Below are 15,907 nucleotides of genomic sequence, written 5' to 3'. Positions count from 1 at the left end.
CTACCTTTGCCATGATGATGACACTGTGAGCTCAGTAATGCTCCATGAGATGCAGACTGTACACTGTTTAGATGATGGAAGGAAAAATGAACACACACATGCACACACACCCACACATGAATATATATACATATATAACTTTTTCTAGATTTTTTATCCTTTCACTGTAAAACATTCCTATAAACATTAATATATGATAATTATAAAACAACTCATTCCAACATAATATTTAATTTGTATACACACTCCTTAATTTAAAACAAACTCCTTGGACTGCAGGGTTTTTTCTTATTTATTCTCTTTTAGATGAGATGATACTTTAATCCGGAGCTAGGAAATCTAACAATCAAATATTTATTCCAAAAATCATCATGATAATGATGTTTAATGATAAAGACAGAAATATTTGATGAGAAAATCTTTATTTTCTGATCAATAAAAGATCAGTGACATAAAACAAACATGATTTAGAGAATAAGGAAATTCCAAGACAAAAACATTGACAAAGTGAAGCCAGTATCGGAGTCTCAGCAAGTGAGGTCAGGACTGGGAACACTGGTCTCTCATCAGTGTCTCTGTGACTGGAGTCTGGGAGCCCTGGGTGGCCTCACAGGTCACAGAGCCCACCTTCTTCCACTGGTCCTCAGGGAGCCTCAGGGTGCTGCTCCAGCTGTAGAGGCCGTCCTTCTGCAGCACCCCAGGGGTTCCACTCTCCTCCCAGCTGATGATGCTGCTGCCGTCCACCTTCCAGGACAGTCTCCAGTCTGAGGGGAAGCCCTTGTCGGCCAGACACATAAGTGTTGCATTCCCCTGCTTCAGCTCCTCTCTGGAGGGTGGCAGCACTGTCAGGGTCGCACGAACGTCACCTAGGAGACATCATTCAGGTTAGAGGATGTCTACATGAGACACTTGGAGAACTTTACTATGAGAGAGCTGAATTTTCTTCTTGTAGGAGTTTCAGTCAGATGTTTTTTCTGCTTTAAAAGTCCCTCTGCAACACACTGTTTCACTTCCCTTTAAGAAACCTCTCATGCATATCAGCACAGAGTTCTCCCTCTGACCTGAAATACATGAAACTATATGATGAAATGAAGATGGTATAATCTGGCTTCTCTTTTGCTGCCATCATCAAAATAAAATAAAATATTTCTGTTTAAAATAGAATATATTTAAAACACATCAGATTTGGTAGAACTTTGACACAATAATCTAAGTTCAGCTATTAGACATAAGACATCAACATTTAAAGCACTTTAAAGCAACATTGCACTTTTCCCGTGGTTTAAGTGGAACATGTGAGAAAAACCCTTGATTTGAAAAATATTCTCCTTACAAATAGTCAGAAGCATAAATTATTAGCTTAAATTGATTTAGTTTGTTAAAAAGCACTTCTTAAACCCTGTCTGGTTCATGTACCAAAGTGACACAAACTTTTTGAGCTATCGTTCAAAAATCTACGAGTATAGAGAGAAAGCTATCTGACTTTGTCTGAGTGTAGATGAATTAAGTGCCTGCTGTCTGAGGAAATTAAAACAGCAGCTTATTCAAACAAACATTTTCATTCATCCTCTGTGGTTTATAAAAGATAGTTTTAATCTTTATAATTGTTGAACAGTAATGAACAATAATCAGAGGAATGAAACATAAAAAATTTCCTACAGAAAATAATTAAATAACGACTTAAAATGATTAAACACATCAATTATTTTACTTACCACCGATGTCCAGCCTGGTGCCTCCACCGAACGTGTACCACAGTGATAAAAATTGATTGAGTCGTCGTACAAAAACCTCTGACTGGAAAAAGACACAGCTCTCTGACTTTGAACACAACAAACTCAACAGAAAGAGTCTCAGTCTAAAAAATACTTGTTGGATATTTTGCTATTATATTCTAGCAGAGTGAAAAAATATAAGACATTGCTAAATCAATTATCTGTGATATGTCTGATAAATATCTGTAAGAGCTTGTGAAGCAAAAACAACCAAAAAAATCATCAAACTATCTTAATCAATTCTTGAACAGATATCATGACAGTACCATCATTAAGAATATCTTTGGTCATGATAACCATGCAGTGAAAATGTGATATCATCTCAGCCCTACATCAGATCATTAAACCACACATTTATTACACAAGGAGAAAGCAAGAGTATGGTCTGACAAAGTCTAAATATTGAAAACATTCCTAGTTTAGAATCTCTAACAGCTATAATGGTCCACGACATTGCAGTTTTACATCAAAGCTAAAAAATAGTAAAATTACTACTTTCTCAACAACAGAACCAATATATGCTCACATCTGCTTTTCAAAATAATAACATGTCCGTTTCACATTGCATGAAACTATTAGATATGCTAAAAAAAATCACTACATTCTCAAGGCTCCAAAAATGTTATGTTTATGGTCTTATGGTTTTCGTGGCAGGTTGTAACATGCTTACTTTTGGCATGATTAGAAACCGTGAGAAATGTTATATTTGTCTGAAACGTTTCTTAGAATTTTCAATCAACAAAAAGGTACTAATAATGATAATGGGTCTGACTGATCCACTGATAATCAGCAACATCAGAGTGGTTTTCTCCCTACAGAAAAATCTAGTGACAAGCTGTGTGTAAAGTATAGGCAATGACATCACAGCACATTGCTCTCTGTGTGATTGTTACTTTGTGGCTATGGTAAATATCATCTTGAAAAAAAGTCCTGAAAGGAACAGTTTGTATGAGTCCAATAGAAACAAGTGTTATGTAAAGAAAATGTGAGTAAGGTTTAATTTGATAAGTTATTCGGTAAAGGTGTAACGTTTAAGTGATTTGGATCCATTCGAGACTCTAGAAGAAAGAGTGAACCAGTGATCCTGACCCATATCTCTCCTAAATGTGTTCAATGTGTTTTCTTATCTTGTGTGTGGTGTTAAAGTCTATATTCAGCTGAGGACATACAAATTTGTAGACTCGCATGTGAAGTTTACAGATAGATGAGCACAGGGGTTATCCATCATTATGCTAGCAGACGAAATGTATGTAGAGTCTCTGTTTTAATGAAAGTATATCTGAATTACATAGCTTTAACCTTCTGAATCTGTTTAATTCAAAAGGCATTTCTGGACCTGATGGCCCGACTCTGGTGTAAACATTTCCATAGAGAGCCACTTTGCATCAGCAGCACCATGCTCCAGTGCTCTGGGAGAGTTTATAGTCCTGAGAGTTGAACACTGGATGACTGACAGCTGTCCTTCATGACAACAGAAGCCACAGAAATCCTCCTCATCAAAAACATGACTTTCATCTGCGTCCTCATCTGGACTCTCCTCTGCTTCACTCAGGGTGAGGAAAATCATTTTCCTGTGATGTGAGAATCATTTGGAGTGTAGCTGAGTTTCACCTCACCGTCTCATGTCCAGTGTTTCTTCTCTCTCCTCAGGGTCTGTTGGACAAAGTGTTGTCTTGACTCAGCCAGCAGCCAAATCAGTGCAGCTCGGTCAAACTGTTTCTATTGACTGTAAGGCCAGTCCAAAAGTAGCTCACTACTCTGGTTCACAATACTACCTGGCCTGGTACCATCAGAAATCTGGAGAAGCTCCTAAAGCTCTGATCTACAGAACAACGGACAGATTTTCAGGAATCTCCTCCAGATTCAGTGGAAGTGGAGCAGGGAATGGAGTCGACTTCACTCTGACCATCAGTGGAGTTCAGGCTGAAGATGCAGGAGTTTATTACTGTCAGAGTTATCACAGTGGCCCCGTGTTCACACAGTGAAAAAGCATCGTACAAAAACCTCCTTCAGTCAGATTCAGCCAAAACTGAAATAACTTCTGCAGCTGGAAGCTGCTGCAGACTGATACAGTTCACTAAACACACACTCACAAGCATTATGTTTCACTTTTACAAACATCAAAACATAAGAATTCAATTAATAATTGTCATAATCTTCCCATAACAATAGTTCCACCTTCAGACCGAATGTGGCATCTTTAAACATTAAACAAACTTCTTACTCTGAACAAAAGCTACATTTATAGGACAAGATTTGATTTATTTTGTATTTGTAGTTTCAGGTTTGACACATTAGGGCCAAGATTCCTGTGACAACGAAGTTTATAGCAACAATCTAAAAGGATGAATTAAAGCAAGATATTACTGTCAGTCTGACATCAACAAATACAAAACAAATACCATGAATGATGAAGCTGTTGTTTGTTCTTTCTTTTCTTTTTTTTTCAGCTAAAACTGAAGCTATGTGGTTAAGAATAAAATCACATTTTCATTTCAGAGTTAATTTAGTCTAATTGACCTGATGTGAGAAGAAATTCAACAGTTTTCTTTCCTTCTACCTGGACACTAAAGCGACAGGTTATTTTTAAGAGTTTAACGTAGTGTTATGCTGAGATAAATTCAACAAGGATGATCATTTATTAAATCATCCTCTGCACAATTAAATGTCAAGCTGAGAATCTACATGAAGATGATGTAACAGTCAGCTGTCCAAGCAGAGAGGAGGAAACATCCTGACATGTAGAGGACAGCTACAGCTGACTGACTCTGTGTGTTTGCATATGTGTCCTGCCTCTCTGCTCCCAGATGTTAAGAGGTCAGTGTTGATCAGTGGCTGTCCAGACCTTTCAGAGACACTGACACACCAGCAGCACAATGATGATGTCACTGACTCTACTGCTGACCACCCTGGGGCTCCTTGTTCAGGGTGAGACTCTCTTCTTAAAGCTCTGCTTCAGGATACAACCAGGTTCACCACAATGATGTTCTGCTATGATGGAGAAACACTGAAACAAGCAGCATTGACCTTCTTCCATCTATTCTCCATGTTAAAGAAATCATCCTCTTCTGTTTGGATGTTGATGATCTTTCCTCAAGCTGAATTTGTCTTGATAACTATTCTCATCTTTCTCATATTTTCCAGGTTCATCAGGACAAATCTTAGTGACTCAGACTCCTGGATCTCAGTCTGTTGTTCCAGGAAACACTGTCTCCATCAGATGTAAAACCAGCACAAGTGTTAGTAGCTACCTCCACTGGTACCTCCAGAAACCTGGAGAAGCTCCTAAACTCCTGATCCGTTATGCTACAAATCGTCAGTCTGGAGTTTCAGATCGTTTCAGTGGAAGTGGATCTGGGACTGACTTCACTCTGACCATCAGCAGAGTTCAGGCTGAAGATTCAGGAGTTTATTACTGTCAGCAGGGTTACAGCACACCGTTCACACAGTGATACAAGGTCGTACAAAAACCTCCCTCAGCTGGAGAGGAACTGATCTGATCAACAGCTGCACTGAAACTAAAAACACACAAAGCTGCTCTAAATGATAAAGCCACAATGTATCAGCAGTTATCTATTTATTATTTTATGATTAAACAGATTATTTAGATTTTATAATTTTGTTTTCGACCAGATATTTTTACAAAGTTTCACTTTGTGTTGATGATCAATGACACAGAACATTAAACAATCATCAAAATAAGATTGAAGAATAACTTGAAATTTCAACAGCAATTTATGATCAACAATCAGATCAAAATCACTGACAAAAATAAAACTTCTAAATAGAAAGATGTCTTATAAAGTGTTTTTCAGCACTTTCCTTAGGAATCAAAGCTATTTAAGTGAACATGTTCCTCGATCTTATAAATTTCACACTTTGAAATCACAAATAAACCATTTTTTTTTCTTTTTTGTTAAAAAAAAAGAAGCGACGAACACTGTTGGTTCCAAAAAGATCCTTTTTTTCTCTCTTTGTTGAATAATTACCACAGATTATACCTGATAAAGTCCTGGCTGACTGCTTTGTCTATACAGTTTAACAGTCAGACACCCCATAATGAGAAAAAAATGGATTCTGTTTCAAGCTGTTTACTGAGGATTTTCTGCAACTGACACATAGTTTCAGGGCATTTTAATGTCAATAATTGCTATAATGCTATGAAAATGTTCCTTGAATGAAAATGACCTTGTTTTATGTTCATGGTAATTACTCTGTTTCAGGAATGAGATGTCTGACTTTATGGGCTTTTTTTGAGACTATTGAGTTTTGTCATGTGCTCCTCAAAAAATGACTCAGAGTTGTCTGTTTGAATATCGTGAAAAAAATATTTATACTAACTATATCATTCCATTTGATGAAAAAAAATAATCGTTTTAATCTGCAGAGTTCAGGCTGAAGAAGAGATTTATCAGTACATTTACTCTTTAAACTGTGATACAACTTTAATTAATAATTTCAGCTTGACATTAAATTAGACCAGTTTTGTCTTAAAGAATTCTTCATGTACAAATTCCTTTCTCAAAAATCAGTAAAGCTTCCCCAAGCTGTAGTCTCGATATTAAGAAAGTATAGGAGTCAAATTTAATGAGTAAATTTTTATTGTCTGAATATAGTTAAATGATAAACATTCCAAAGTAAACAAGACTGTGTGATAATCTTAAAAGTTAAAGAGAAAAAGGCCTGCAGAATGATAACATAAGAGAATGAAAAGAATAACTGAGTCCCAGTGAGTCAGGTCAGGACTGGGAACACTGGTCTCTCGTCAGTGTCTCTGTGACTGGAGTCTGGGAGCCCTGGGTGGCCTCACAGGTCACAGAGCCCACCTTCCCCCACTGGTCTGCAGTGAGCCTCAGGGTGCTGCTCCAGCTGTAGAGGCCGTCCTTCTGCAGCACCCCGGGGCTCCCGCTCTCCTCCCAGCTGATGCTGCTGCTGCTTCTGCTGCTGCCGTCCACCTTCCAGGACAGACTCCAGCCTGAGGGGAAGCCCTTGTTGGCCAGACACATGAGGGTGGCCTTCTTCTGCTGCTGCAGCTCCTCTGTGGAGGGGGGCAGCACCGTCAGGGTGGGACGGACATCACCTAGAAGACACCAATCGGTTTTAGAACAGGGACCATACAGCTTTCAACTGAATGCGAGACACGTGGACACTTATCGTTTCACAGATGAGTTTCGTCCTTTAAGGAGTTTCAGTTAGATGGTTTCCTTCTCCATCAGTCACTGATTCACACATTGTTTCACTTCCCTTTCAGAAAGCTCTCATGCACATCCGCACAGAGACTCCTGACATGAACTTAAATATGTTAAAGTACCAACTTTAAGAAGCTAACTTTAACAGTTTAAAAGAGTTAACAGAAACTTGATTATTTCATAATAACTGTAACACAGAGACTAAACTGCATTAATTTAGTTTTTTTAACATTCGCTGTTAGTTCATCAAAATCCTGGTACAAGCATCCTTGCTGTCACATTCAAGAAACAATGAACCTTTCTGATCATTTCCACTGTTAAAATAAACTATGAGCTGGAAAATATACAAGGACTATATTCAAAATGTAATAGATTTCAAACCATGATAGAAAAAAACTTTGAAACTAAGTTTGAGAAAGTTAGAATCATTTTCAGACATCACAGATTTGGCAGGATTGTTGAACATGTCCTTCAGTCACACTGTTCAGAATAAGTTTGACTCAACTCAGATGTGTCGACAAAACAAAGAATTCAATAAATTACACGAATGATTGTTTTGTTACCGTTAAAGTTGTTTCAAACCTTAACTGGAGCATGTGAAGAAAGGTTAATTAAATACTTTCTGCTGAAATGGAATCTAAGAGAGGAGAACCAGAAGTAATATATTGATTTAAAATTGATTTCACTCGTCCTATAAAAAAAGTATCTCTTGCTACAAATATTAGAAAAAACACAGATATGACCTTCAGATTTGTAGTTTGTAGCAGTTTTTAGAGACTTACTTCCAACATCCAGTCTGGTTCCTCCACCGAACGTGTACCACAGTGATACAAACTGATTGAGTCGTCGTACAAAAACCTCTGACAGCAGAGAGACGCGGCTCTCTGACTTTGGACACAACAAACTAAACTTTGTCTGAAAAAACTAAATGTAAAAGTCTTCAGATGTTGTTTATCTAAATGTCTTAATTTTTTTCACATTTAGAAATATGCTGATGATATTTCTATTTGTCCTTCCAGTTTTAGAAATTAGGTGTATTTCAACCTATTGATCCAGAATTATACCAGAGAGCTTAAAACAAATATTTTTAAAGAATTACATGTTGGTAGAATAAAAGACTTAAGATCTACATCATAAAAATGTATCCAATATTAAACTTACTTCCAAGTTCCAGTCGGGTTCCTCCACCAAAAGTCCACCACAGTGATACAAACTGGTTGAGTCGTCATACAAAAACCTCTGACAGCAGAGAGAAGCGGCTCTCTGACTTTGGACTCAACAAACTCAAGACAAACAGTTTCCACCTGTAAAACACAGCTGGCTGATGTCAGAAAAAGCTACAACAGACTGCCAGCTATTTAAAAACTGATTAATCTATTCTATTTCATTAATATGTATTTGTGATTTTGTCATTAAGTAAGTCAAATTAACACTGTTTGTTTTTTAAAAACAATAAAAACTAAAAATGAATTTACATATGTGTTCTAACACAACAAATAAAAAAGGCAGCAGTGACATCTTTCAATAAATGGAATAATTAATTGATAAACAGCATCATCAGATTGATCCAAGTCCCTGTTGGAGTCATTCAGAGCATTTCCATAGAGAGCCACTTTGCATCAGCAGCACCATGCTCCAGTGCTCTGGGAGAGTTTATAGTCCTGAGAGTTGAACACTGGATGACTGACAGCTGACCTTCATGACAACAGCAGCCACAGAAATCCTCCTCATCAAAAACATGACTTTGATCTGCGTCCTCATCTGGACTCTCCTCTGCTTCACTCAGGGTGAGGAAAATCATTTTCCTGTGATGTGAGAATCATTTGGAGTGTAGCTGAGTTTCACCTCACCGTCTCATGTCCAGTGTTTCTTCTCTCTCCTCAGGGTCTGTTGGACAAAGTGTTGTCTTGACTCAGCCAGCAGCCAAATCAGTGCAGCTCGGTCAAACTGCTTCTATTGACTGTAAGGCAAATCCAGAAGTAGTTCAGTACTCTGGATCACAATACTATCTGGCCTGGTACCATCAGAAATCTGGAGAAGCTCCTAAAGCTCTGATCTACTTGACATCAGACAGATTTTCAGGAATCTCCTCCAGATTAAGTGGAAGTGGAGCAGGGAATGGAGTTGACTTCACTCTGACCATCAGTGGAGTTCAGGCTGAAGATGCAGGAGTTTATTACTGTCAGAGTTATCACTGGTTAAACAGTCAGGAAGTGTTCACACAGTGAAAAAGCATCGTACAAAAACCTCCTTCAGTCAGATTCAGCCAAAACTGAAATAACTTCTGCAGCTGGAAGCTGCTGCAGACTGATACAGTTCACTAAACACACACTCACAAGCATTAAGTTTCACTTTTACAAACATCAAAACATAAGAATTCAATTAATAATTGTCATAATCTTCCCATAACAATAGTTCCACCTTCAGACCAAATGTGACATCTTTAAACTTTAAACAAACTTCTTACTCTGAACAAAAGCTGCATTTATACAACAAGATTTGATTTATTTTGTATTTGTAGTTTCAGGTTTGACACATTAGGACCAAGATTCCTGTGGCATGAAGTTTATAGCAACAATCTAAAAGGATGAATTAAAGCTAGATATTACTGTCAGTCTGACATCATCAAATACAAAACAAATACCATGAATGATGAAGCTGTTGTTTGTTCTTTCCTTTCTTTTTTAGCTAAAACTGAAGCTATGTGGTTAAGAATAAAATCATATTTTCATTTCAGAGTTAATTTAGTCTAATTGACCTGATGTGAGAAGAAATTCAACAGTTTTCTTTCCTTCTACCTGGACACTAAAGTGACAGGTTCTTTTTAAGAGTTTAACGTAGTGTTATGCTGAGATAAATTCAACAAGGATGATCATTTATTAAATCATCCTCTGCACAATTAAATGTCAAGCTGAGAATCTACATGAAGATGATGTAACAGTCAGCTGTCCAAGCAGAGAGGAGGAAACATCCTGACATGTAGAGGACAGCTACAGCTGACTGACTCTGTGTGTTTGCATATGTGTCCTGCCTCTCTGCTCCCAGATGTTAAGAGGTCAGTGTTGATCAGTGGCTGTCCAGACCTTTCAGAGACACTGACACACCAGCAGCACAATGATGATGTCACTGACTCTACTGCTGACCACCCTGGGGCTCCTTGTTCAGGGTGAGACTCTCTTCTTAAAGCTCTGCTTCAGGATACAACCAGGTTCACCACAATGATGTTCTGCTATGATGGAGAAACACTGAAACAAGCAGCATTGACCTTCTTCCATCTATTCTTCATGTTAAAGAAATCATCCTCTTCTGTTTGGATGTTGATGATCTTTCCTCAAGCTGAATTTGTCTTGATAACTATTCTCATCTTTCTCATATTTTCCAGGTTCATCAGGACAAATCTTAGTGACTCAGACTCCTGGATCTCAGTCTGTTGTTCCAGGAAACACTTTCTCCATCAGATGTAAAACCAGCACAAGTGTTAGTAGCTACCTCCACTGGTACCTCCAGAAACCTGGAGAAGCTCCTAAACTCCTGATTTATTTAGCTACAAATCGTCAGTCTGGAGTTTCAGATCGTTTCAGTGGAAGTGGATCTGGGACTGACTTCACTCTGACCATCAGCAGAGTTCAGGCTGAAGATTCAGGAGTTTATTACTGTCAGCAGGGTTACAGCCCACCGTTCACACAGTGATACAACGTCGTACAAAAACCTCCCTCAGCTGGAGAGGAACTGATCTGATCAACAGCTGCACTGAAACTAAAAACACACAAAGCTGCTCTAAATTATAAGGCCACAATGTATCAGGAGTTATCTATTTATTATTTTATGATCAAACAGATTATTTGAATTAAGTAATTTTGTTTTAGACCAGATATTTTTACAAAGTTTGACTTTGTGTTGATGATCAGTGACACAGAACATTAAATAATCCTCAAAATAAGATTGAAGAATAACTTGAAATTTCAACAGCAATTTAAGATTTAAACTCTATTTGTCTTCAACCAATCAGATCAAAATCACTGACGAAAATAAAACTTCTAAATAGAAAGATGTCTGCTAAAGTGTTTTTCAGCACTTTCCTTATGAATCAAAGCTATTTAAGTGAACATGTTCCTCGATCTTATAAAGTTCACACTTTTAAATCACAAATAAACCATTTTTTTTATTTTTTGTGAATAAAAAAGAAGCGACAAACACTGTCAACTCCAAAAAGATCCTTTTTTTCTCACTTTGTTGAATAATTACCACAGATTATACCTGATAAAGTCCTGGCTGACTGTGCTTTGTCTATACAGTTTAACAGTCAGACACCCCATAATGAGAAAAAAATGGATTCTTTTTCAAGCTGTTTACTGAGGATTTTCTGCAACTGACACATAGTTTCAGGGCATTTTAATGTCAATAATTGCTATAATGCTATGAAAATGTTCCGTGAATGAAAATGACCTTGTTTTATGTTCATGGTAATTACTCTGTTTCAGGAATGAGATGTCTGACTTTATGGGCTTTTTTTGAGACTAATGAATTTTGTCATGTGCTCCTCAAAAAATGACTCAGAGTTGTCTGAATAAAGTGAAAAAAATATTTATACTAACTATATCATTCAATTTGATGAAAAAAGGAATAGTTTTAATTTTCAGAGTTCAGGCTGAAGAAGAGATTTATCGGTGCATTTACTCTTTAAACTGTGATACAACTTTAATTAATAATTTCAGCTTGACATTAAATTAGACCGGTATTGTCTTAAAGAATCCTTCATGTACAAATTCCTTTCTCAAAAATCAGTAAAGATTCCCCAAGCCGTAGTCCCGGATATTAAGAAAGTATAGGAGTCAAATTTAATGAGTAAATCTTTATTGTCTGAATATAGTTAAATGATAAACATTCCAAAGTAAACAAGACTGTGTGATAATCTTAAAAGTTAAAGAGAAAAAGGCCTGCAGAATGATAACATAAGAGAATGAAAAGAATAACTGAGTCCCAGTGAGTCAGGTCAGGACTGGGAACACTGGTCTCTCGTCAGTGTCTCTGCGACTGGAGTCTGGGAGCCCTGGGTGGCCTCACAGGTCACAGAGCCCACCTTCCCCCACTGGTCTGCAGTGAGCCTCAGGGTGCTGCTCCAGCTGTAGAGGCCGTCCTTCTGCAGCACCCCGGGGCTCCCGCTCTCCTCCCAGCTGATGCTGCTGCTGCTTCTGCTGCTGCCGTCCACCTTCCAGGACAGACTCCAGCCTGAGGGGAAGCCCTTGTTGGCCAGACACATGAGGGTGGCCTTCTTCTGCTGCTGCAGCTCCTCTGTGGAGGGGGGCAGCACCGTCAGGGTGGGGACGACTCGACCCACTGGAAGAAGAGACAAAGAGACGACATGAAGAAGGTTTGTAAAACAAGCAAACTTATTGCACCCTGTTGGCTGTTGAAGAGAAAGCTGCTGGTTTTGTTAGTCTTCCCCAAGCTGGATGAACCTCAGCTTTCACTTCCCTGTAACAGCTCAGTAACTACGGCAACAGACGAGCATCACCAATGAACCATGGCAACAGAAAGGTTTCAGTACTAAATATAAAATGTTCTAAGCAGAAAAGTCTCATCTCACTTTTATGAACAAACTTAAACATCAGAGTTGAAAATGATGCAGTAAATCAAGAATAAGAAGATCTTCATCGATGCTCCACATTCTCAGTTCAAATCTAATTAAATATAAACATTCACACAAGGCAAAACTGGGGAATCATGACCTTAAAAAATGAAGAAGAAACTTTTCAAAACATGGAATCATTTCCCAGTTAAAAACACAAATGATATTGATGAAGAAATTGATGACATTAGCTGCAATAATTCTACATTAAATGCTTTTACAATGTTACCTGCAATTATAATTTTCTATCCATGAGTAATACGAAGCAAAACATGATGCAATAATTTACAACATATTTAAGATGGTCATTTAAAACATGCAAAAAATATATTTTTACAGCATTAAATTACATTTTACATTAAAAAATACTTTTATTTTCTGTCAAGAATGTAACTTTCTAACAAAATCATGAAAAAAGAAGGTCCGTCATAAAAAAATATATATTTTAAACTCAGTGTCGCGATGCAAACACATTTGAAATTACCATTACTAAAATAGATATAATTAGAAGATTCTTGTTTTAATTGAAGTTGTTCTGAATCACTCTGAGGTCACAGTCACCAGAAAAACACAATATTCTAAGTATCATCCAATACATTCACATAAAGCACTTCTTTATTGATTTAAAGTAGAATAAAAGTTGAATTTTGTTTTGTTTAGAAGATAAAGGCACTTACAGTTAACTTCCAGTCTGGTTCCTCCACCAAAAGTCCTCCACAGTGATACAAACTGGTTGAGTCGTCGTACAAAAACCTCTGACAGCAGAGAGACGCGGCTTTCTGACTTTGGACCCAACAAACTCAACACAAACAGTTTCCACCTGTAAAACACAGCTGGCTGATGTCAGAAAAAGCTACAACAGACTGCCAGATATTTAAAAACTGATTAATCTATTCTATTTCATTAATGTGTATTTGTGATTTTGTCATTAAGTAAGTCAAATTAACAATAATTGTTATTTGTAAAACAATAAAAACTAAAAATTAATTCACATATATATTCTAAGACAACAAATAAAAAAGGCAGCAGTGACATCTTTCAATAAATAGAATAATCAGTTGATAAATGCCATCATCAGATTGATCCAAGTCCCTGTTGGAGTCATTCAGAGCATTTCCATAGAGAGCCACTTTGCATCAGCAGCACCATGCTCCAGTGCTCTGGGAGAGTTTATAGTCCTGAGAGTTGAACACTGGATGACTGACAGCTGTCCTTCATGACAACAGAAGCCACAGAAATCCTCCTCATCAAAAACATGACTTTGATCTGCGTCCTCATCTGGACTCTCCTCTGCTTCACTCAGGGTGAGGAAAATCATTTTCCTGTGATGTGAGAATCATTTGGAGTGTAGCTGAGTTTCACCTCACCGTCTCATGTCCAGTGTTTCTTCTCTCTCCTCAGGGTCTGTTGGACAAAGTGTTGTCTTGACTCAGCCAGCAGCCAAATCAGTGCAGCTCGGTCAAACTGTTTCTATTGACTGTAAGGCCAGTCCAAAAGTAGCTCACTACTTTGGTTCAAAGTACTACCTGGCCTGGTACCATCAGAAATCTGGAGAAGCTCCTAAAGCTCTGATCTACAGAACATCAGACAGATTTTCAGGAATCTCCTCCAGATTCAGTGGAAGTGGAGCAGGGAATGGAGTCGACTTCACTCTGACCATCAGTGGAGTTCAGGCTGAAGATGCAGGAGTTTATTACTGTCAGAGTTATCACAGTGGCCCCGTGTTCACACAGTGAAAAATCATCGTACAAAAACCTCCTTCAGTCAGATTCAGCCAAAACTGAAATAACTTCTGCAGCTGGAAGCTGCTGCAGACTGATACAGTTCACTAAACACACACTCACATGCATTATGTTTCACTTTTACAAACATCAAAACATAAGAATTCAATTAATAATTGTCATAATCTTCCCATAACAATAGTTCCACCTTCAGACCAAATGTGGCATCTTTAAACTTTAAACAAACTTCTTACTCTGAACAAAAGCTGCATTTATACAACAAGATTTGATTTATTTTGTATTTGTAGTTTCAGGTTTGACACATTAGGGCCAAGATTCCTGTGGCATGAAGTTTATAGCAACAATCTAAAAGGATGAATTAAAGCAAGATATTACTGTCAGTCTGACATCAACAAATACAAAACAAATACCATGAATGATGAAGCTGTTGTTTGTTCTTTCTTTTCTTTTGTTTCTTGATGAAACTGAAGCTATGTGGTTAAGAATAAAATCACTTTTTCATTTCAGAGTTAATTTAGTCTAATTGACCTGATGTGAGAAGAAATTCAACAGTTTTCTTTCCTTCTACCTGGACACTAAAGCGACAGGTTATTTTTAATAGTTTAACGTAGTGTTATGCTGAGATAAATTCAACAAGGATGATCATTTATTAAATCATCCTCTGCACAATTAAATGTCAAGCTGAGAATCTACATGAAGATGATGTAACAGTCAGCTGTCCAAGCAGAGAGGAGGAAACATCCTGACATGTAGAGGACAGCTACAGCTGACTGACTCTGTGTGTTTGCATATGTGTCCTGCCTCTCTGCTCCCAGATGTTAAGAGGTCAGTGTTGATCAGTGGCTGTCCAGACCTTTCAGAGACACTGACACACCAGCAGCACAATGATGATGTCACTGACTCTACTGCTGACCACCCTGGGGCTCCTTGTTCAGGGTGAGACTCTCTTCTTAAAGCTCTGCTTCAGGATACAACCAGGTTCACCACAATGATGTTCTGCTATGATGGAGAAACACTGAAACAAGCAGCATTGACCTTCTCCCATCTATTCTCCATGTTAAAGAAATCATCCTCTTCTGTTTGGATGTTGATAATCTTTCCTCAAGTTGAATTTGTCTTGATAACTATTCTCATCTTTCTCATATTTTCCAGGTTCATCAGGACAAATCTTAGTGACTCAGACTCCTGGATCTCAGTCTGTTGTTCCAGGAAACACTTTCTCCATCAGATGTAAAACCAGTTCAACTGTTTATAGCTTCCTCCACTGGTACCTCCAGAAACCTGGAGAAGCTCCGAAACTCCTGATCCGTTCTGCTACAAATCGTCAGTCTGGAGTTTCAGATCGTTTCAGTGGAAGTGGATCTCGGACTGATTACTCTCTGACCATCAGCAGAGTTCAGGCTGAAGATTCAGGAGTTTATTACTGTCAGCAGGGTTACAGCACACCGTTCACACAGTGATACAACGTCGTACAAAAACCTCCCTCAGCTGGAGAGGAACTGATCTGATCAACAGCTGCACTGAAACTAAAAACACACAAAGCTGCTCTAAATGATAAAGCCACAATGTATC

The 15,907-nt window shown here is 38.0% G+C and overlaps 6 gene segments (V, D, J or C); 3 read left to right on the top strand and 3 right to left on the bottom strand.

Moving 5' to 3' along the window:
* Positions 1-516: 516 nt before the first annotated feature.
* Positions 517-6,846, bottom strand: LOC140275430 (Ig kappa-b4 chain C region-like). The segment is given in 2 exon segments: positions 517-852; positions 6,842-6,846. A coding segment is annotated over 1 exon segment (255 nt).
* On the top strand, positions 3,280-3,760 carry LOC140274694 (immunoglobulin kappa variable 4-1-like). The segment is given in 2 exon segments: positions 3,280-3,328; positions 3,426-3,760. Coding segments are annotated over 2 exon segments (384 nt in total).
* LOC140275428 (immunoglobulin kappa variable 2-28-like) lies at positions 4,454-5,339 on the top strand. The segment is given in 2 exon segments: positions 4,454-4,703; positions 4,920-5,339. Coding segments are annotated over 2 exon segments (360 nt in total).
* LOC140275429 (Ig kappa-b4 chain C region-like) lies at positions 6,359-7,823 on the bottom strand. The segment is given in 2 exon segments: positions 6,359-6,855; positions 7,747-7,823. A coding segment is annotated over 1 exon segment (267 nt).
* Positions 7,824-11,801: 3,978 nt separating this feature from the next.
* LOC140274994 (Ig kappa-b4 chain C region-like) lies at positions 11,802-13,341 on the bottom strand. The segment is given in 2 exon segments: positions 11,802-12,301; positions 13,271-13,341. A coding segment is annotated over 1 exon segment (267 nt).
* A 1,680-nt stretch (positions 13,342-15,021) lies between these two features.
* On the top strand, positions 15,022-15,893 carry LOC140275067 (immunoglobulin kappa variable 2-28-like). The segment is given in 2 exon segments: positions 15,022-15,271; positions 15,488-15,893. Coding segments are annotated over 2 exon segments (360 nt in total).
* Positions 15,894-15,907: the final 14 nt, after the last annotated feature.

Source organism: Leuresthes tenuis, unplaced genomic scaffold, assembly GCF_036924035.1.
Source record: "Leuresthes tenuis unplaced genomic scaffold, fLeuTen1.0.hap1 SCAF_18, whole genome shotgun sequence".
Lineage (NCBI taxonomy): Eukaryota > Metazoa > Chordata > Actinopteri > Atheriniformes > Atherinopsidae > Leuresthes > Leuresthes tenuis.
Note: the sequence above shows the minus strand (reverse complement) of the source record. Positions and strands in the feature narration are given on the sequence as shown.